Genomic DNA, 24,084 nt, shown 5'->3' with positions numbered 1-24,084 from the left:
TTTCATTATGTGAAAAACAAGGGATGTTTGTGAAGATATTGAGTTATAGTTTAAATTGTTTATTCTCATTCAGTTCAATCCATCAAAGTTTTATTTACAGTGTGCCGTATGTTTGATGTGTTTGTATGTTTTCTTGAGAGAAACCTCACCATACTAGAGGTTAATAATATACCATTAGTGCAGTTACTGTAGTGATATTTCCCTTTGCCATGTCAGGTGTCTGACAAAAATAATTCATGCCAGTGAAATCTGTATATTTTATATTCGTCCTTGTCTGTAGTCTAAGTTACTATAATGTCTTGTCAGTTCTTCACAAAAAGAGCTATATAAATATAAAAAGAGAACATGAATGATAGAACCGATGTTAGAATATTTTTACATTCATGTGCAAAATGTAATGAAGCTGTTCATTAATAGTTTGTACCTTTTGTAAAATGAAAAGCCGTATTTCTTTACTATGCCAGTAAATATTTGTTCGTTTGTAGTAAACCTTCCAAAAGACAATATAAATTCTCTCCATTTTTTTGGTTTGATGTATTGACTTCCAAAATCTTGGTCAAGGGAAGTCTCTGAATACAAAACAGGAAAATGAATTGATCATCACCAATCTATGAATTAGTTTAGTTTTCAAAATCACAGTACATGGGCACAACAAAGTTGAAAGCCTTCATATGTTGGGCTGGTAGCATAGGTCCTCTCAAAGTATGTAGTCAGCAGATCTTGGCTCTCCGATAAGATACTATAAAAATAGAAAAATATGAATATTAAATAAATTCCTGACAGAATAAGTGTTTTGTTAATGGAAAACTGCAGTGTGTCTTCCAATTAGGTAAATAAAATTTTGTAGACTTCACATTTAGCTGTTGCGTCAGGAACACTAGAAAAATAAGTCTTCAAATTTCCATAAGAGTAGCAGTACAGTGTGTGTGTGTGTGTGTGTGTGTGTGTGTGTGTGTGTGTGTGCATGCGCGCGTTTTATTTACATTGTTTTGGCAGTGCAGTTTCTAATTATATTATTTTAATTTGTTACAGGACTTTGTGTGTTGGGGCAAGCATTATGGAAAGTTTGTCAGACAAACTTTTCTCTGCGCTTGACAATGCCAATAGAGAAAGCAGAACAGAACACAAAACAGAACATAAGTCTCTTCCACAAAACAAATTTGAACCCAAAGAGAGGAGACAAGACAGACTTTCTTCTACTACTGTGCCAACAAGGCAAGGAAACTGCGAGAGAAAAAAAAAAATTGTAGAATCAAATGTTCACAGCAGATTACCTTCAAAATTTAAAGTTGGAAATTTTCCACAATGTTTTGGAACCAGTGCAAGTCACCCTGGAAATTCCAGTCTTTTGCCCCTGGATGAAGGGCAAAGACAAAGTGCTGATCGATGGAGGTCTCATTATAGTCTCTCTAATTCAGAAAAAATTAATATGAGTGTTGGTGGAAAAGGTTCAGATGAAACTCCTTCTAAGTTTATTAGGAATAAATCGCAATTTGAAGACAGGCAGAAATCTTCTACATCAATTAAAGGAACTGGATATAAATTTCTGGAAAACCTTCTTGAAAAAGATCCAATGGAAGTAGTTGTAAAATTAGCAAGCTCCAAAATAGGATTCACTGAATTTTTAAAAAAAGAAATGTCCCCAGATTTAGTACACCTTACATTAAGGCTACTTGCTGAAAAAGTGTGTGTAGTTGGTTTCCAACACAACAAAACAACTGTTTTGATTGCAGCATGCCAACCACACTTCTTAATCCAACTAGAAAAAGAAATGAACAAGGTCCCAACAGAACACCACTCAAGGAAGTCTAAGATACTTCCATTCTTAGAAAATCTTCTAATATTTTATGCAACAGTTGTTAATTTGCTTCCACAGACAGCATGTGAAAAGTTCAAGAATCTCTTTGTTACGACTGAATTGTCCATAGAAGGTGCACAAAGGTACCAAAGTATAAACTGTGATGATATTAAGAAGAAGTTTGAATGTCTTAAGGCCCAGCTTAGAAGTATGATAGAAGAAAATGAACGTAATTCAATAAAACAAAGTAGCAAAATGGAGCAGCTTCAATATTTGCAGCCCCCTGATAATTTCAGATACTGTAGCATATTCCCCACTGCTGAAGATTTTGCTGGTAAACCATTTTTACGACCTAGCATCATCAAGGGAGCATATATTGATGTTGAACATTACCTAGATGTTCAGTTTCGCTTGCTGCGGGAAGATTTTGTGGGCCCCTTACGTGAGGGTATATCACAGTATACGGAACATGCTCTCCAAGGGCAGAAAAGATTTAAGAGGATTGAAAATGTGCGAATATATCATGATGCTTTATTTTTAAACACTGTGACTGTTAAAGAAAAAGTAGGTGTGGTACTAAACTTTGATACTAAAAATAAACTGAGAAATGTTCCTTGGGAGCATTCCAAACGTTTTATGTTTGGTTCATTGTTGTGTTTTACCCATGACAATTTTGGTACCTTCTTTTTTGGTACAGTTCTTGAGAGGGACAAGAAACAACTAGAAAATGGTTGTGTTGTCGTTGAACTTATTGACGAGATAGATATTACTATATTTGAAAGAGCATATACAGTGGCAGAAAGTGAAGTTTATTTTGAACCATACCGACAGGTATTAAATGCATTGCAGACTATGCCCTTTGCTGCATTTCCAATGAAGCCTTATATTGTTGATGGGATTACAGAAGTGGGTTTGCCCCAGTACATACGTGCAAAATCTGATCCAGTAATATACAAAATTGGCAAGTTCAAAGTGTCTATAACTGAAATGGACACTTGGCCTACAGAAGATGAATTGAAGTTGGACATTTCTCAGTATAAGTCATTCCGAACTGCTTTGACCAAGGATTTCGTTATAATACAGGGTCCACCAGGAACAGGAAAAACTTTTCTTGGTTTGAAGATAATAAAAACTTTTCTTGACAACCAAATTATATGGAACACAAACCGTAGACCTATTCTTGTGGTGTGCTACACTAACCATGCATTGGACCAAGTCCTTGAAGGAACTTTAAAATACACAAGAGAAATAATTCGCATTGGTGGCCAGTCACAGTCAGAAGCTCTAGAGGAATACAATCTGAAAGAAGTTCGACGGCATCGTGTGGTGAGAGTGTCTGCAGTATCTAGCAGGGAGATAATCTCAGAAATGCAAAATGTTATCAGTCAAATTCGTTCTTTGCAAGAACATCTAGAGAGAATTGCTAACAACAATACGATAATCAGCATTTCTTCTTTGAAGGAAATGGGAATTACTGTTAAACAGCTTGGATCATTTATGGTTGGTCACGTAGTCAGTGATGAGATTTTCATTGAATGGTTGAAGGGAGATGGAAATGAAAATCCAGATAGTCTGTTTCAGCAGGATGATCCTAATGCTGGTAATATTTCAATTCTTGAAGATTTACCTTGTGAAAACAATAGTGCTAGTGATAATGATTTTGAAGATGAGTATGAAGATGATTACAACAATGCTGATTTATTCAGTGATGAATATGGTCTGATAATGCAAACAGTAGACACAATAAAATTAAAATATGCCCTGGATCTATCACATCTCATTATGGATGTTCAGCACTATAAACAGCGGCTGGAAAATTGTGGAGCTAACATAGAAGATTATGTGAAGTATCAGCAGTTGTGGATGTATAGTGTGGGCCTTTACAGGTAATATTTTATTTACACATAAAAACATGCTTTTTGTCAGTTAGACTTATTACACTGTGCCTATCCACAATCTTCAACAACTCCTTCAAGAAAGACAATCCTTCATGTAAATTTGTATCACCACCACTGTTCGAGATAAACCAAACGAGTGGTGGAGATAGAGATTGGCTCAATAACTAACCTTCCATAGTTATGTAATGTGGGTTACCATTAAATTTCGTTTGCTCACATCTATCCTCACTATGCTCCTCCATCCAGATATGAGACAAATTATAGTTAGAGCAGATTGTTAACCATGATGCAGTTTCACAAACACTAAGTACAGCCTGAGTGAAAGTTATAATACGTACTAGGAAAAAAGAAAGAAAAAGTGTTAGATTTGTTGTCTGGCTCTCAACCATTTCTCAGTCAAACCACATGGCAATTTTTTGTTTTACAGTAATCCCATATGCTTTAAATATTATGTGGCCGTTTTGATAGTCTCATGCTGTACCTTACAAATACATGATAAGAGATTTCTGAATTTCCCTAATCGGTCAGCGTCATCGTGTCCAGAGTCTGTCCATTTGTCAAATAAAATATTTAAATTAATTGCATAGTGTTATTTTGTTCTTTATACAATGTAACTCAAATGGCTTGTTCTGACTTACGGAAACTGAGACTCTAATAAGACACATAATGCCATTAACCTATATATTTTAACAAAATTACACTATAATACAAGGAATAGATACTTTGTCATTAATTTTTCCCATATGGAGTACAGAGTGCTTGTTAAAGATCATGTGTGCTTGCAATGAATAGTAATTAATGGCAGAATCTCATGGTGCTTGTGAGATGCCTAAATGCAGAGCTCAGAAAATAAATTTATAAACGTGAATGATTGAATTAAGCATGCTGTTAATATTCCTATCTGTTCATTATCTTCAAACTATTCACATATTTTGTCACACCTCTTCAAATTTCATCCCAGACGTATGATTTCAGGCAGGGGGGTTGCCTTCATAGACTCAGATGTTATTGAATTTAGCGTATGTTAAAATTCAGGAGCAAGTAAGAAACACATTTTTTTTTGTTTTCTCCAAAAAAATTCCTGCCCCAAGGTACGGGCCTCCAAAGATGACACTGCGAACACCATTTTGAAGATGTGAATTTTGTTATAGTTTATTTTATTTGAAAGATAATTGCTTTATGATTACAATGGTGTCCTCCGTTTGGACATATCAATCAAAGTTATTTTACTGTCATCTTTTGAGCTATTTTTTGTATAATTTACAGAATTTTTTTTTCAAAAATGCAAATCCAGAAAAGTTCAAATTTTTCCTGTTGATTAGTACCCCCTCAAGAACCATGGACCTCGCCGGTGGTTGGGAGGCTTGCGTGCCTCAGCGATACAGATAGCCGTACCGTAGGTGCAACCACAATGGAAGGGTATCTGTTGAGTGGCCAGACAAATGTGTGGTTCCTGAAGAGGGGCAGCAAGCTTTTCAGTGATTGCAGGGGCAACAGTTTGAATGATTGACTGATCTGGCCTTGTAACACTAACCAAAACGGCCTTGCTGTGCTGGTACTGCGAACGGCTGAAAGCAAGAGGAAACTACAGCCGTAATTTTTCCAGAGAGCATGCAGCTTTACTGTATGGTTAAATGATGACGGCGTCCTCTTAGGTAAAATATTCCGGAGGTAAAATAGTCCCCCATTCGGATCCCCGGGCAGGGACTGCTCAGGAGGACGTCGTTATCAGGAGAAAGAAAACTGTCATTCTACGGATTGGAGTGTGGAATGTCAGATTCCTTAATTGAGCAGGTAGGTTAGAAAATTTAAAAAGGGAAATGGGTAGTTTACAGTTAGATATAGTGGGAATTAGTGAAGTACGGTGGCAGGAGGAACAAGACTTTTGGTCAGGTGAATACAGGGTTATAAATACAAAATCAAATAGGGGTTAATGCAGGAGTAGATTTTATAATGAATAAAAAAAATAGGAGTGCGGGTAAGGTACTACAAACAGCATAGTGAATGCATTATTGTGGCCAAGATAGATACGAAACCCATGCCTACTACAGCAGTAGTACAAGTTTATATGCCAACTAGCTCTACAGATGATGAAGAAATTGATGAAATGTATGATGAGATAAAAGAAATTATTCAGGTAGTGAAGGGAGACAAAAATTTAATAGTCATGGGTGACTGGAATTCGAGAGTAGGGAAAGGGAGAGAAGGAAATATAGTAGGTGAATATGGATTGGGGGTAAGAAATGAAAGAGGGAGCCGTCTAGTAGAATTTTGCACAGAGCATAACTTAATCATAGCTAACACTTGGTTCAAGAATCATAAAAGAAGGTTGTATACATGGAAGAATCCTGGAGATACTAAAAGGTATCAGATAGATAATATAATGGTAAGACAGAGATTTAGGAACCAGGTTTTAAATTGTAAGCCATTTCCAGGGGCATGTTGTGGACTCTGACCACAATCTATTGGTTATGAACTGTAGATTAAAACTGAAGCAACTGCAAAAAGGTGGGAATTTAAGGAGATGGGACCTGGATAAACTGACTAAACCAGAGGTTGTACGGAGTTTCAGGGAGAGCGTAAGGGAACAATTGACAGGAATGGGGGAAAGAAATATAGTAGAAGAATGGGTAGCTCTGATGGATGAAGTAGTGAAGGCAGCAGAGGATCAAGTAGGTAAAAAGACGAGGGCTAGTAGAAATCCTCGGGTAACAGAAGAAATATTGATTTTAATTGATGAAAGGAGAAAATATAAAAATGCAGTAAATGAAGCAGGCAAAAAGGAATACAAGCGTCTCAAAAATGAGATTGACAGGAAGTGCAAAATGGCTAAGCAGAGATGCCTAGAGGACAAATATAAGAATGTAGAGGCTTATCTCACTAGGGGTAAGATAGATACTGCCTACAGGAAAATTAAAGAGACCTTTGGAGGTAAGAGAACCACTTGTATGAATATCAAGAGCTCAGATGGAAACCCGGTTCTAAGCAAAGAAGGGAAAGCAGAAAGGTGGAAGGAGTATATAGAGGGTCTATACAAGGGCAATGTACTTGAGGACAGTATTATGGAAATGGAAGAGGATGTAGATGAAGATGAAATGGGAGATACGATACTGCGTGAAGAGTTTGACAGAGTACTGAAATACCTCAGTCAAAACAAGGCCCCGGGAGTAGACAGCATTCCATCAGAACTACTGACGGCCTTGGGAGAGCCAATCCTGACAAAACTCTACCATCTGGTGAGCAAGATGTATGAGACAGGCGAAATACCCTCAGACTTCAAGAAGAATATAATAATTCCAATCCCAAAGAATGCAGGTGCTGACAGATGTGAAAATTACTGAACAATCAGTTTCATAATTCACGAATGCAAAATACTAACGCGAATTCTTTACAGACGAATGGAAGAACTGGTGGAAGCTGACCTCGGGGAAGATCAGTTTGGATTCCGTGGAAATATTGGAACACGTGAGGCAATACTGACCCTACGACTTATCTTAGAAGCTAGATTAAGGAAAGGCAAACCTACGTTTCTAGCATTTGTAGATTTAGAGAAAGCTTTTGAAAATGTTGATTGTAATACTCTCTTTCAAATTCTGAAGGTGGAAGGGGTAAAATACAGGGAGCAAAAGGCTATTTACAATTTGTACAGAAACCGGATGGCAGTCATACGAGTCGAGGGGCATGAAAGGGAAGCAGTGGTTGGGAAGGGAGTGAGACAGGGTTGTAGCCTATCCCCGATGTTATTCAATCTGTATATTGAGCAAGCAGTGAATGAAACCAAAGAAAAATTCAGAGAAGGTATTAAAATTCATGGAGAAGAAATAAAATCTTTGAGGTTCGCTGATGACATTGTAATTCCGTCATAGACAGCAAAGGACTTAGAAGAGCAGTTGAGCAGAATGGACAGTGTCTTGAAAGGAGGATATAAGATGAACATCAACAAAAGCAAAACGAGGATAATGGAATGTAGTCGTATTAAGTCAGGTGATGCTGAGGGAATTAGATTAGGAAATGAGGCACTTAAAGTAGTAAAGGAGTTTTGCTATTTGGGGAGCAAAACAACTGATGATGCTCGAAGTAGAGAGGATATAAAATGAAGACTGGCAATGGCAAGGAAAGCGTTTCTGAAGAAGAGAAATTTGTTAACATCGAGTATAGATTTAAGTGTCAGGAAGTCGTTTCTGAAAGTATTTGTATGGAGTGTAGCCACGTGTGGAAGTGAAACATGGATGATAACTAGTTTGGACAGGAAGAGAATAGAAGCTTTCGAAATGTGGTGCTACAGAAGAATGCTGAAGATTAGATTGGTAGACCATATAACTAATGAGGAGGTATTGAATAGAATAGGGGTGAAGAGAAGTTTGTGGCACAACTTGACTAGAAGAAGGGATCGGTTGGTAGGACATGTTCTGAGGCATCAAGGGATTACCAATTTGGTATTGGAGGGCAGCGTGGAGGGTAAAAATGGTTGAGGGAGACCAAGAGATGAATACACTAAACAGATACAGAAGGATGTAGGTTGCAGTAGGTACTGGGAGATGAAGGAGCTTGCACAGGATAGAGTAGCATGGAGAGCTGCATCAAACCAGTCTCAGGACTGAGGAACACAACAACGCACTGTATTTTGTGAAAAGGAGAGCTTCCACTTTTGAACTGATGTTTATATTGGATTTGTGTGCACCAAGTTCCTTCACTTTCACCGTAAGCTCACATTCCAAAGTTTTGCCTAATAAGTATAGGACATGTTTTGCATGCTTATTTCCTTTAATCATTTGTAAAACACTTACTTCCTGGTGACACAATGCTATATTATAGTGCACTCCAGTGAGATGTTAACAAACTTATCATGCCTTTCCTACTGCAGATAGAATCACCAATGCTAGAAACAAGTTAGTATCTTCACTAGTATAAAAACAGCAGTATTAAACACCGGTTGTTGACACATCAAAGTATAGTAGAGATATACAGAAATGGATTTGAGAGTGGAATGTAGCCATTCTGTTGATTCTATTTTGGTGTAAGTAGTGGAAAGTGAAAAACGTGTGGCAATTGGTAGGACACCCTTATGCTGAACAAACAGAGCCTTTGGGATGCCCACAAGAACTGTACTCCACATACACCATGCCCCCTTACTTCTGCTACATGAAGCTAACAGGCATTTCAAGCCACAGCCTTAAGACTGGGTACTACTTGTTTGAAAATTGTCACTCGATATCAACATTTCATAAAACGTTGATTGACAGTATTAAGATATGTGTGGAAAATATTCTAATCCTGATAATTTGAATTCTGTTATCCAGTATTGAGAAATATATTGTACTATATATTATGGGGCAGTGCTGCCTCAGATCCCCTAACTAGCACCTGTTCTACCAGACACTTTGCATATGGCAATAATAAATTGATTTAAGAGATTGTGCCGGCCGCAGTGGCCATGCGGTTCTAGGCGCTACAGTCTGGAACCGCGCGACTGCTACGGTCGCAGGTTCGAATCCTGCCTCGGGCATGGATGTGTGTGATGTCCTTAGGTTAGTTAGGTTTAAGTAGTTCTAAGTTCTAGGGGACTGATGACCAAAGAAGTGAAGTCCCATAGTGCTCAGAGTCATTAAAAGATTGTCATCATTTGTGCATTCTCTTGTGAACCGAGAGTGCAGCAAACACTGCATCCTCAGCATCTTCTGAATTTTATTATTAAACCTTGTGTCTTTTCCATCCTTTATCCACTTACTAGGCACATAACTCTCCAGACCACGATTTACAATCTGCTTGAACTTGACCCAAAATTCCTGTCTGCTCATCTTACTGGAAATAAGTGATGTAAATTAACTGTCTAAGTGAGATGGTAACAACTGCTTGTCTGCTGTATCTAGCAGAAACACCCTCCTTGACTGATTTCCTAACTATAGTTGCCATAATGACATCTTGATCACTATCCCCATTTCTATACTGCCGTTTCCAATAAGGTGTGTTCTGTTTGTAGCTGAAAGGTCTAAGATATTTCTGTTGCATGTGGGCTGCTGAGCTAGCTGCTCACGCATTTTCAGAAAATGTGTTCAAAAGTATTTTGCATGACTGCCTGTCTATAACCCCCCCTCCCGTTACAATGAATCCATAGACATCACAGTCTATACTCAGTACGTTAAAGTCACCTCCAACTAGTATTGCATGACCCGGGTACTTCCATGTCACTGACCGTAGACTTTCTGTGAATGGCTCTATAACTGTCACAGCGGAGTCAGGTGGCGGGTAAAACTACACAACAATTAACTTGGTTTCACCTACACCTGCTGTACAGTACCAGATAACTTCACTGTCACAGTAAACTTCAATCTCAGTCTTGTAGTCTGTTTGTACTGTAAATTGTTTTGACCTCAGTTTGATTCAGTACTACTTATTAGTTATACAGTTTACACTTGTAATTTTCAACACTGTTTGTGGCACCACATTTCAAAAGCTTGTAGACAGTTCACATCTGAACTCTTTGTTCATATTTCAGTTCCATAGAAGGCGACACTCCAGTTCAAAAAAAGTGTTCCTAATATTTAAACTTATGTACAATGTTATTAACAAATTTTTCTTTTTCAGAAGTACTTTTCTTGCTACTGCCTGTTTGCATATTGTATCCTCTCTTCTTTGGTCATTGTCAGTTATTTTGCTACCCAAATAGTTAAACTCATTTATTGCTTTCGGCATCTAATTTCATAATCAAATTTCCTCAGCATCACCTGATTTAATTTAACTAATTCCATTACACTTTTTTTGTTGAGGTTTATCTTATAACCTCTTTTCAAGGCACTATCCATTTCATTCAACTACTCTTTCAAGTCCTTTCCCATCCCTGGCGGAAAGAAAATGTCATCATCAGACGTCATTACTTTTATTTCTTCTCCCTGAATGCCATTTCCAAATTTCTCCTTGGTTTCCTTTGCCACTTGCTTATTTTCTCCCCCTCTCCCCCTCTCCCCCATTCCCACTCCTTCCCCCTCCCCCTCACACACTCTTTCTCTCTCTCTCTCTCTCTCTCTCTCTCTCTCTCTCTCTCTCTCTCTCTCTATCTCTATCTCTAACATTGGGGAGAGGTTACAACTGTGTTCCACTCTGTTCTCAACTGCTACTTCCCTTTAATATACTTTGAGTCTTGTAACTCCAATCTGGTTTGTGTGCAAATTGTAGATAAATTTTTGCTATCTGTATTTATGCCTACTATCTTAGACTGTATTCCAGTCAACATCGTCAGACTTTTCTCTAAATATACAAATGTTATATAAATGTAGGTTTACTTTACTTCGATCTAATCATTGGGTCAGTTTTGTGTTCTTACATGTCTCCGGAATACAGAATGATCTCCACGTGACTGACTCCTACCAGTCCTCTCATTTTTCTGTAAAGAATTTGTGTCAGTATTTTACATGCAGGGCTTCATAAAATGATGGTTTCTATAATTTTTGTACTTTTCAGCACCTGCCTCCTTTGGAATTAAAAGTGTTACATTCTTGTTGAGGTCTAAGCACATGCTCTATGTCGGGTGGAATAATTTCCTCGTATGATCAGTTCTCAAGGATCACAATAATTCTCAGGGCATGTCATTTACTCCATGTGTTTTCTTTTCATTGAAGTCTTTCAGTGTCTGTCAAATTCATTTCATTACATCATATCTCCCATCTCATTTTCATGTACATCCTCTTCCCTTTTTATAACCTTGTATCCAAGTTCATTCTTCTGTGTAGCGCTTCTGTATATTCCTTCCACTTCTCAGCCATCCTTACATTATTTGGCACTGGCTTGCCATCTGTGCTCTCAATATTTATACATCTGCCTCTCTTTTCTCGAAATGCTTGTTTAATTGACCTATATGTGACATCAGTGTTTCTCATAGTCCTGCATTGTTCTGCAGCCTTATATTTCTCCTCTAGCCAGTCCTGTTTTGACTTATCTCACTTCCTGTAAATCTCATATTTTGGTGTTGTTATTGCATTTTACCTGCTTGTGTGTTATACAAGGATTGATCCTGGACTTGTGTATTTCATTCTCTGCTGCCTTCATTATACTATCTCTTAAAGCTTCCTATTCACCTTCTGTTGTATTCTTTTCACTTTTGTGACTCAACTGTTGCCTTACGCTTCCTTTAAAACTCTCAGTAATCTCTGGTTCTTTCAGTTCACTTGGAAACTTTTTGCACTTTAATACCTTGTTTTAAAATCCTTTTGTTGCCACCATATAATTGCCACCATATAATCTGTCTGAAACCCTATCTTGACTTGTAAGCTGATATTCAAAGTCTTAAAATTGATGTTTGACTGAAGTCATCTCTCTGATGAATTCTGTCAGAGAATATGTAATGGCCATGTGTATAATTTATCTTCACTTTAGCAACTTCACACAAAATTATAATTTTTTTCGTTTCACCTACCACGTTTATAAATTCCCATATTTTATGTTTCATCTACAAACATACATAGAAAGCAGTGACTATGTTGCACATTCAACAACAAATTTTTAAAGCCTGAATTGAATGTGGCGATCACCAGTGTGGTAATACGACCTCCTATACGACAGGTGCTGAAAATTCCAGAATCGATAGCTACCCACCCCAGCACCTGTGAAATGTATAAAATCAATTAATATCCATGCAAGATGTGAACTAAAGTGGACACAACACTGGATTCTGTGGGTTATTGCCTCTGGGACCAAATATTCAGCCAATCAGTTTGTCATTTTTATAAACTGCTTTCCAGGCACTGTGGTGGTTCTGAATGACACCTCAGATTATACCGGGTGTTCGGAAATTCCCATTACAAACTTCTAATACTTGTAGAGGAGAGTGAGTGCATAATATTTTGAATAGGAACACATGTCCGGAAACTTGTCGTTTTTGTGCTACAGCTGTTTGAAAACATGTTTGCTAGGTAGGTTTGCAACAGGATAGTAATAGTGATGGGTACTTACTTCAGATCGGCTGATGTCATTTCACATCCTATCCTACCTCACTTTGAGCCTCATTCATGCGTCTGTCAGTGTTGGAACAACATGGTTGAGTACAAGTTTGCAGAAAACACCGATATGATCTTCCTGAATGGTGAAGCTCACGGCAATGGAAGAGCTGCTCATTGCCTTTATCAACATAGTTGTCAACAACTTCAGATTACATCGCATACCCTTTTCGCCACAATCACGCTGCGGTTTCGAGAAAGGGTATCTTCACCAGCAGCAGGCGTGACTGTGATGCTCCAGGGAGGCCCCACATGCCCGAACTGGAAGAGATGTTAGTGCATCACGTAATGAGAACCCGTCAACAAGTACATGAGCGGTCTCATTCTCTATTAATGAGTGGAACTGTAAAACAAGTGTTATACTGGATCAGCCCAGTCAACTACTTGTAAAAATGGTCACATTAGCATCACGTTTTCAAATGGTTGTAGCATGGAAATGGTAAGTTTCTGAACGTGGGTTTCTATTCAAAATATTACATACTCACTTCCCGCTACAAGTCCTAGAAGTTTCTAACAGTAATTTCCGACCACCCTGTATATACACTGTCTGACAAAAAAAGTGAAGCGCCCAGAAAGGGAAGAGTGTTGGTGGGCTGTGTGGCTTTACTTAAGTGATTACAAAATTGAGTAAAACATACTTAAAATGTGGCAGTATGAGCCTGCTTATCAGTATGATGTTGCACCTCCTCTGTCCTAGAAACATGCACTGATTCATTTGGAAAGGGTATCAAAGCCTTTGTATCACCTCCTGAGTCAAGCTGGCCCATAACTTGTAATTGGTCCTTGACATCTTGGGATGTAGTTGATGTCTATTGGGACAAGTCTGCAGCTCTTTAGTGGGGACAGGAGTACCTGAGCATCATTGAAACTGTTCATAAGACACATGGCACACGTAGATGAGCATTGTCTTGTTGAAAAGTGACTGTCACCTGAGAAGTAACATGGGATGTACCATTGTGCCATCAGAGTTCCCTCAGTCACTACCAGCTGCCAGCTGTTACCTGAAGTCATGACCAATGGCTCTCGACACCAGGACATCAGGAGAAGCATCATTGTGCCTTTCCAAAAAAGTGGAAGACTGAGACCTACCTGCAGGCTGCTGCCATACTGCTGACAACTGTCGTGCGGGGTAATGAAGAACTGTGATTCATCACTGAACACAATGAGACATCATTCATCTGCAGTCTATGCTTCCCTGTCATGGTACCACTCCAAACGTAGGCGTTTGTGTTAATTGCAGCGTATGCATGAAACATTAATTTCTTAGTCTGGCTGCTGTTAGTCCAACCAATGGTGGAGGATAACACAGAGTGTAGTATTGAGTCCATTACTTGTTCTCAGATGGCAGATGTATGTACAAAGGGGTTACAATGTACTTCGTGCACAATATGGCAATCCTACCTTGTAATATCCAGATGTTGCTGACAGGAATTTTGATGACGAGTACGTCTACCCTCACTTTCTGTGCAGTCCAACATTGGCCCATTGTCACATCTGAATTCTCCACAAATCTACATATTGCATGATTTGCCCAGTTGGCTAAATGAAGATCCACAGTGAGGCCGCGTTCTCTAACTCTGCCAGGTGCAGATATCTCTGTTTTGCCTGAGTGCATGGCACCTCCATGTGTTTCACTGTGATCATTCAAATGTCCAACATTGTTCATACCCGTTATATAACCTACCAGGCCTGGTAACAACACTAATGCACTCTGGTGGTTTTTCTACATGTCACAGGATATCACAATTCTAATGATCTACAATCTACCAATAGCGTTTTTGTTTGAAGTTACATTGACATCCAACCATGTCTTTGGAGTGCTTCACCTTTTTGTCTGGCAGTTTAGATCTTCTAACTTCCTGAGTAGGGAATTCACGTATAAGAAACAAAAATAAACGTACGGTGAAAATTGAGATTCTCCCGTGTCACAGTGAGTATGGAGTTCATGTTAAGTTTCTGCTGAACTCTCACTTGATATTACATAGGACACGTGAAGTTTCTGCTGAACTCTCGTTTGGTATTGCAGAAGATGTGTCAGTCAAGCAGCAGTTTTCTCCCCTCTCTCCAATGCAGGAGACAGTCACAACTTCTCACTCACACCTTCTGATATGTTAGTGAAGCAATGCTGAGCTAGGCTGCATCTTAGTATGTGGTCTGTACTGCACTTGGACTTTGGTTCAACAGTTCAGCATTCATGTTCCTGGCTCAAACTACCGGGCATGGAATGTGTGAAGAGTAGTCATAATGTTTTAATATTTCTTTGAAAAATCAAGCTGCAACCATGGAACTTCGTGATGGTTGGGTCCTTTTCTATGTATTCACTCTTCAGTGAGACAAATTTTTGTGTGAATGTGTGGTGTTTGTTTTGTCTGACGTGTCCAAAAGAATATATACCACTCAGAATCCACAGCTGCATTATATGTAAATTGAAGATGGAGGGGGAGGAAGGGTCTGGGACTGGGACTAGGGACAGGGACTTGGTTGAAGTGTGGTTAGGCCAAGAAGTGTGCCGAGATAGTCTGTGCACTTGCAATAAACAGTGTGTTCAGGTGGAGCAACGGTTAACACAATTGCCTAATAAGTGGGAGATCCTGGGACTGAATCCCAGTCGAGTACACATTTTCACTCCTCGCTGCTGATTCCACTTAAAGTCCCGATGTAACTGACATCCATAGACCCTTCCTTTTCCTTTCTCCCCTGATCACTTTCAGTTTTTAAGTTTCAGACACATTTTTCCCAATGATGGATGCCTTATGCAAACATTTGTTGTAGAAGCCTGCATTTTGGATGTTAAGGAAATGCTTACCCCAGTCGGAAATTCCTCTAGCACAAGAGTGGGGAGTGGGAGAAGTCATTGGGTGTCATGCCAGGAGGGGGGGCGAAATTTGGGAAAGAAGCAGCATGTGTGATTGTGCCCCATGGAGAACGAGGTGAAAAGTTGTTATTGAGAAAAAACACCCACTTGGATAGCTTTGTGCAACAACACTTTGTCATGAAAGGGTCCTGTAATATTGTCTGGACTGAAGATTTTGTTTGTGTGATATTTGACCATTTGAGCATAATACTGTAGCAGCACACCATGTCATCCAAAAACACACTTAGCAGCACCTTGTCCAATAATGATTGGCCTTCTTCAGCAGTGGTGAATCCACATTTCCACTGCTTTCTTTGCTGCTTTGTTTAGGGGTCATAATGAGACACCCACCATTCACCCTTGCCGCTTAGAAGGCTATGGAAGTCATTTGTATTGGCCTGACACTGCTACAACATTTCTGCTGCTGACTCAGTTCAGCAGGCATTTTCAGTGGATATGAGCAGTAATGGATCACAGAGAGTAGCAACTGTTTTCATATTCAAAATGTGAAGGATATTGAAAACTGACTGTTCTCTGATTTTCACTTTTTCTGCTATCACTTCTATTGTGGTACATTGATATTAGTACACGAAGCCTTCTACTTCTCTTGTGATTCTCATTTATCCACATAGAGATGGCCTGCAGTTTCATTCTTCATCATTCAGACTTGTTTGACCACACTGGAAGTGTCTGCAGCACCTAGCCACTGGTGCTTAATTTCCACAAATTCAGTTGAGACTGACAACAGGGGTTGTGCAGTTCTGTTTTATTGAATGCTATTTTGTATAATACAACCTACAACCTCCTGCTCCCCTTATGGAAAAAAAAAAAAAAAAAAAAAAAAAACTGGAGACCATTATCTTGTCACACATCAAATAACAGAGAGACCTCTGTTAGACTCTTGTAGGTGAATGTCAGCTGCTTGAATCTTATAATAGTGATTTGATAGTGCGTTTTATTTGTATACTCCAATTACAACCAATTTGTGATTGAAAGACTGCAGTTGCAGGGGACAGTGTTGCTGGTGTGCAGCCAACAATTCTAGGCAAAGCTCTGTGTGCCTACAAAACTGGCTACAATGAGCATTTAGTGCTTGAAAAGATCTGCAGTTGGCTGGCTGCTGGCTCCTACCATTTTACTTATTGAAATTCCAATCATACAGTAATTTTAATTGGAGTATACCTCACATGATTGGATTCTTAATTGAAAGTACATTGAAATCTAATTTTCATTTTCTTACAGGTTCTTCAAGAACCACCTTACACAGGTTGTCAATATTGATGGACGTGTTGTTGATAGATTGACACATATTCACAATCTCTGGGACCTTAACACTGAAGAACGTTGGTATTTATACAAACACTGGTGTCGCTGCTTACACTCCACTCTCATGAAGAGAGTGTGGCAGTTACAAGCAGAATACAGACGGCTGTGTATGCGGTATGATGAAATACGTGATTCTGAGGATCTTGAATTAATGAGAGAAGCACATGTTATAGGCATGACAACAACTGGTGCTGCACGGAAGCAGCCATTGTTACAGGAACTCAAACCAAGAATAGGTAAGTGAGAAACAAAGATTTTCATCTTTGATGTAATAGTATTGTACTGTTACCTCTGCTTGTTTTCATTGAACTTCAGTCATGTATGTAAAACTAAATAATTTAGGAATAAAGGAGACCATTCACCAAACAACAGAAATGTTGAGTTGTCAGCTAGCACACAGAAGATAAAGCAAACTTGCTAGCTTGTGGAATATATCCTTACATTTCATCAAATGGGATTTATGTTGTATGGGGCAGGTAGAAGGAGAAAGAGATGAGACACAGGGAGAGGGGTTAATAATAAGTAAATAATAATAATACTTTATTCAGCATTGAATGATTCATTGCATGTGTATAGAAACAGGTTATGATTCTTGATACATAGCACAATAATACATTCTTCTGAATATATCACTGATTAACAAAATGATTTAATTACAAATAAAATGATGCTTAACACTATTTACGTATTTTAAGCACTTCTTACTTTGCATGCAGGTATGGTATTCTTCTAATGTGTAAAATGGATTTTGTGAGAGGAATTTCTTTAGCTGAAATTTAAGCTTCATTGTGGGTAGGGTCATACCTTTACTGGGCAGTGCATTGGCTAACTTTAAACCTGTATATTATTGCGGGCCCTTTTCATAGAGAGCTATTCCGTGGCAGTTGATGAAAATTTTTTCTTTATTTATGGTATTGTATTGATTCAAATTGGAATAAATGTTGGGCTGCAGTCTTTTAACAAGTAATGTGGCTTTTAGAATGTATATGTTTACTACAGTTAGAACACCACTTTTTGGAAACAAGCCACAGCATGATTCCTCACATTTTGCTCCACATATGATTGTTATAGCCAGTTTTTGAAATAGCAGTAGCTTATTTATATTTGCTTTGGTTGATGCTCCCCAAATTTCTATTCCGTAATTCAGGTGAGAGAAGAATAGAGCATGGTATGCAGTCTTTAGGACAATAGTGTCTTTGCAGGACTTTCTAATCATATTAATTGCAAATATATTCTTAGGCAACTTACATGCTGGAGTGTAAACATGTGTGTTCCATTTTAAATTGCTTTGAATGGTTATACCAAGGAATTTTACACTAAACTCTGTTTTTACTAATTCATTGCCTATGTATAGTTTAAGTTCATCATTAAAACTACTGTTGGTAAACTCCACGTGACATGTTTCACTACTGCTTACATTTAAGTGACTCTCATTAAAGTACTGAACAGTTTCGTTTGCCACGTTATTATAGTGGTCTCTAGTTCATTAAATGTTCCATTTTTACACACAATGGATGTATTATCTGCATAAAGAACTATTTTGGAACTCTGAGTGCAGTATCTTGTGTCATTTATATAAATCAAAAACAGAAGAGAACCCAGCACTGAGCCCTGTGGCACTCCATATTTTATATTAGTGATTTTAGATTTGTTTAGATTAGATTAATACTTGTTCCATAGATCATGAATACGACACTTCGTAATGATGTGGAACGTGTCAGGAATGTGAACACCATTTTCAGTTTTAAGCAGTACAAACTGGTTTTGGTTACTAATGTAAGATTTTATTGGATCATGAGCCAATGTTCCATAGCTTTACTAATAGGATTGTGGCATTCACACAATTGAAAGCTTTCTCGAGGTTAAGGTATATACGAACAACATGTTGCTTGTTCCTGGTTCCACTTATTATCTCTTCAATTAACTAAGCAGTTGCTGTGCTTGTTGATTTACATTTTAAGAAACCATTTTGATTTTCAAACATTAAATTGTGCATTTGGAGGACGTAGATTGAGGTTACCTGAGCTATTTTTAGTCTGCCTGGGAAGGTGCCTGATTCCACTATATTATTTACTGCCACAGACAGAGGCACAGAAACATTTTGTCTGCACATTTTTAATCCATTAATACTGAGGCCATCATGCCCTGCGGAACTAGAAGATTTTAGAGAGTTAATGATGTCAACTATTTCTTTGCAATTTGTGGGCACTAGATATATGCTGTGCTCAGATGCATTGGCTTTAGAAATGTACTGCAGGTTATTATGTTTGTCACTGATAGCTTCCCCTATTGAAGAAAAATATTCATTGAATATGTTAGCAATTTCAAGTTGATCTCTTACTACTATTCCATTGTGATCAGTAATAAAGCCCATGCAGGATTTGTCTCTGCCTGTTGTAAAACTGTTTATCACTCCCTAGACACCAGTTGTAACACTGTGTGAAACCTGGAGCTTGTTTTCAACGAAGTTCCTGCTGATCTGTATTAATAAATCTTTATTGTATTCTTGATTAGTTTTGAAGGCCCCCTTAGGTTGAGATTTTGTCTATTATTCAACATTGCGCTATGGAATAATTGTAATTTTTCCCTTGCCTTAATGATGTCATTATTTATCCAGATATTTTTGTTTACATTTTAGTGTGTTTAACTTTTGTGGCTAGAACTGGGCATCAAAACAGTTGTATAAATCAGCAGCAAAGCTATCGTAGGAAAATTTATCATTCTCAAACCATGATATAATTGCTAACATGCAGTTCAGTCTGTTGATGTTATCATTATACGCAGTTCTTTTGATTACATATAGTCTTTTTGGTGACAGAGGGCATCTTATTTGTCTCCAATTGAAGGTGTACTGCATGGTGATCAGAGATGGCTAGTTTTATAACAGATGCACTGTAGGAAAGATTGGTCATATTTGTTATTATATTATTCAGAAGTGTTTTGCTGTTTCCAATCTCTCTAGTTGGCTCATGGATAGGCTCATGGATAAGTGGTGTCAGATGGAATTCATCAAGTAGGTAGTGCACCTTTTTGGTGTTGGCGTCATTGGTTAATAAATCTATATTTATATCCCCTGTTATTATAGTATTTACATAGTCTTTTAACCCAGAAAATTGACCGTCTACGTATATCAGCAACTCAGATAAATTTTTGAAAAATGTGTCCGTACATGCCCCAGGTAGCCTATACACACCGATAAATACTATATTTTCTCTACCCCATTTTAGATTTATTGCAGCAAATTCTGTGATTCCTTCTATACAGAATGCACTTACATCAATAACACAAATTACTTGCTTTCACAGTGAAGATTGGTATGCCACCAAGACTTGTTTTTCCTACTAACGGCAGAACAAAATTTCATGGAGAGTGGCTGACTAATGCTAATTAGGTCTTCAGTGTACCAGTGTTCAGTTAAGACTAAAATATCAGGTTTATCAAGACGTAATAATATCCAGATCATTGTGCTTGTTTTTAAGACTACTGAAATTCTGGTGTATGGCATTAAGTCTGAGTTTCTCCTGCTGGACTGTACAGAATGATTTTGGGCTACCAAACTGTCCAGCAGGCTTTACAAGTCCCCAGGCTTGCCTGCAATGGCTGTTTGTGTGGCAGATTCTGATTTGGTGGATTGTGCCATTCCAAGGCAATACACTTATTAGAATGAAAGAATGTAATTATACACTGTATTATGTGTACTGCGCTATTATAAATATAAGCTAAATTGTGTTACACTATAGAGGAATCTACTTGTAATGCCCTTTTGAAAAATATTGTGTACAGACATGTGTCTGATCCATATGATGTTATGAAAGAATGTAAATATTTTACTGCATATGTGTTATGTAAGCTAAATTTTCCTGACAATGTCCGAAAACTTTTTGTTATATGGACAGAAAATAAATAAATAAAGAAATAAATAAATTTACACCCCTTTGTGGAGAATTTCATATAACTTACTCTACAATTAATTTGCTGATGGTCTTTTTGCCTCTTTTATTCGTGAGCTTACCATGAGTTGTGTGCAGGTCTCAATCTAGATTGCTCACATTTATCAGGGACATATTGTGAAATTTATTACATATTGTTACAAGTTCAGGATAGATTGTTCCACTACATCGTGTGTCTGTAGGATATTAACAATAATTACTTTAGTGTTAATCAACTTACCGAGTGCAACTGCCATGTGCCTGATGGCGTCATTTTCTTGATGTTTTGCTACACGATTTATACCTCCCAAGATTACTTGTGACTGATGAAAAAGACTCACTGTTTGGCACACATGGCTTCATCAGAGCAGAAAGAGGTGCTCCAAGTTGAATGTGAGCCACAGCTGTAAAGTTGTCCTGGATACTCACAATGTTTTGCACTATTCCACGACTGTGACTGTCTCCATATATTAGAATCTGTTCCTTCTTGTGTTTCTGATTTGCCTCGCTTCATCTATTGTTCTCTTGAGCCGGTTTCTTCCATACACTTTCATGGATTTCACTGTTATTATCTTGGACAGTTTGTTTACATTTTCTCATGCAAACTTAATTTACACTTTTCTCACATGACATCTTGAATGCCGAGAGTCAAGACAATCAGATGGATGAAATATTCCTTGTTTCAAAAAGTATTTGACTCAGTACCATGTAAACTTTATTGGTGAGTGTTTAATCATGTGTGTTTCCTAGTAATTTTTGTGAATGTGTGCAGCATGTCTTCTTAGGGAGGATACAGCATATTGTTTTGTATGGGTTTATCAACAGAAGTAAAGGTAACTTTGAGTGTGCCCTAGGAAGTGTGTTGGGCCCTTATTGTATATATTGTACATTAGGGCGTAATGATGCAGTACATTTTTTACAGATGATTTAGTTATCTGTAATTCAGTACTGCCTGAGAAAAGCAGCAAAAATATTCAGCAATGTTATGTAAAGGATAGTTGCTACTCACCATATAGAAGAGATGGTGAGTTGCAGATAGGCACAATGAAAGGATTGTCAGAAAGTGATCTTTCATTCTCTAAGACCTTTGTTGGAAACACACACACACACACACACACACACACACACACACACCTGCCTTATCTTTCCAATCACCCACCACCTCCTAAATACCCACCATTTGGTCACAGAGGAGCATTCCACTTGTGTCTCAGTACCACCCAGGACTGGAACAGTGGAATTACATATGTAATTCAAAAGCTCACTTTCCAACAGTCTTTTTCTTGTGCCTGTCTGCGACTCAACATCTCCGCTATACACTGAGTAGCAACTATCCTTTTCATAATATTGCTGCATTCCATCCTGGTTTTCCATTGTTTGAGCAACAACATTCAGTCAGATCTTAATTAAGATTTCAAAGTGGTGCAAGCAGTGGAAGTTTACCTTAAATATTCAGAAATGTAAAACTGTACGCTTCACAAAATGAAACAGTGTTGTATCGTTTGACTGCAATATCTGAGTCACAATTGGAATTACTCAAATTATATAAACAATTGTAATAATTATATCTAAAAACAAAGACGATGTAACTTACCAAACGAAAGCGTTGGCATTTTATAGACACACAAACACACACACAAAATTCAAGCTTTCGCAACCAACGGTTGTTTCGTCAGGAAAGAGGGAAGGAGAGGGAAAGACGAAACGATGTGGGTTTTAAGGGAGAGGGTAAGGAGTCATTCCAATCCCGGGAGCGGAAAGACTTACCTTAGGAGGAAAAAAGGACAGGTATACACTCGTGCGCGCACACACACGCACACTCACACACACACATCCATCCGCACATGTACAGACATCGGTGATACTGAAAATGTCTGCTTGTGTTTGTATATGTGTGGATGGATATGTGTGTGTGTGCGAGTGTATACCTGTCCTTTTTTCCTCCTAAGGTAAGTCTTTCCGCTCCCGGGATTGGAATGACTCCTTACCCTCTCCCTTAAAACCCACATCCTTTCGTCGTTCCATCTCCTTCCCTCTTTCCTGACGAAGCAACCATTGGTTACGAAAGCTTGAATTTTGCGTGTGTATTTGTGTTCATTTGTGTGTCTATAAACATGCCAACGCTTTCGTTTGGTAAGTTAAATCATCTTTGTTTTTAGATATATTTTTCCCACGTGGAATGTTTCCCTCTATTATATTCATATCATCAATTGTAATAATTTGTAGAGATATTAAATGGAATGGGCACATTGGCTCGATTTGTAGGTAAAGCAGATAGTAAGATCTTGGTTCATTGGTAGGATAGTAGTAAAATGCAGTGAGTCTGCAAAGGAGACTGCTAATGAAAAACTAACACACCTGTTGTAGAATGTTGCTGAACTTTCTGAGACCCATACCAGATACAACTAAAAGCGTATATGAATGTGTACAAAAAACAGCAATACGAATGGTTGCAGAGTCACCTGAATCATGGGAGAATGTCCTGGAAATACTAGTGAAACATGCTGTCTCAACTTGCACTTTTCTCGCATGACATCCTGAATCAATGCAGTCAGATGATGAAATGTTTCTTGCCTTTCAAAAATCATTTGACTGAGTATCGCACCAGCATTTATCTATGGCCTGGCAGATGCTTGAAGTTAAACAGCAACAACCCCACGAATGCCTACTTACAAAGTGTCGAGAACCAGTAAGTAAGGAATCTAGGAATGTACTACAGCCCCCTTTATATTTCTCCTGTAGGAACTACAATGACACGGGTTGACTAATTATGGCATGCACAAAGGCATTTAAGCAGGTATTCATCTGAAGCTTCACACACAAATGGAGTGGGAAGAATCTGTAACGTATGGTACCTTAAGAAGTACCCTGTGGTATACAAATCATTTTGGTTTAGAGTACGGCTGCAGATGTGGATATTTTTGATATGATATATTGAAAAGAATTAACTTTCTTTACTGTAGGTTTGAGCTCTTTCTGAAGAGTTCTGCCGTAGAATAGTGAAATTCGTGTGTGAATGATGATGATAATTTTTTGCGAAAATTAAAATTAAAGCTAATTTTGTGCGAAAATTAAAATTAAAGCTATATCAGTAACCATTGCAGTATACTCATTTTATAGAGGGAAATTTTTGAAACAGAGGGGAGAAAATCAATAAATTACTGATGAAAGAAAGAGAATGTTTAATCATAACAACAATCGAGTGGGAGACAGTAGTGAGTTATGAAAACCAGACGAATGTGTCAATGAGTATTGGGTTGCAGGAAATATACACGGGATATGCAAAATA

The 24,084-nt window shown here is 38.1% G+C and overlaps 1 protein-coding gene across 1 annotated transcript in view; it reads left to right on the top strand.

Moving 5' to 3' along the window:
• LOC124595720 (NFX1-type zinc finger-containing protein 1-like) overlaps positions 1 to 24,084 on the top strand; it is a 413,636-nt gene that overhangs the window by 52,107 nt on the left and 337,445 nt on the right. Inside the window, exons 2-3 of the mRNA XM_047134586.1 lie at positions 1,033 to 3,684; positions 16,783 to 17,102. Coding sequence (XP_046990542.1) covers positions 1,058 to 3,684; positions 16,783 to 17,102 — 2,947 coding nt within the window. The 5' untranslated portion in view covers positions 1,033 to 1,057. The remainder of the gene's footprint in view (positions 1 to 1,032; positions 3,685 to 16,782; positions 17,103 to 24,084) is intronic.

The sequence above is a fragment of the Schistocerca americana genome, chromosome 2 (assembly GCF_021461395.2).
Source record: "Schistocerca americana isolate TAMUIC-IGC-003095 chromosome 2, iqSchAmer2.1, whole genome shotgun sequence".
NCBI classification, from domain to species: domain Eukaryota; kingdom Metazoa; phylum Arthropoda; class Insecta; order Orthoptera; family Acrididae; genus Schistocerca; species Schistocerca americana.
This window is presented reverse-complemented; position numbering and strand designations above follow the sequence as displayed.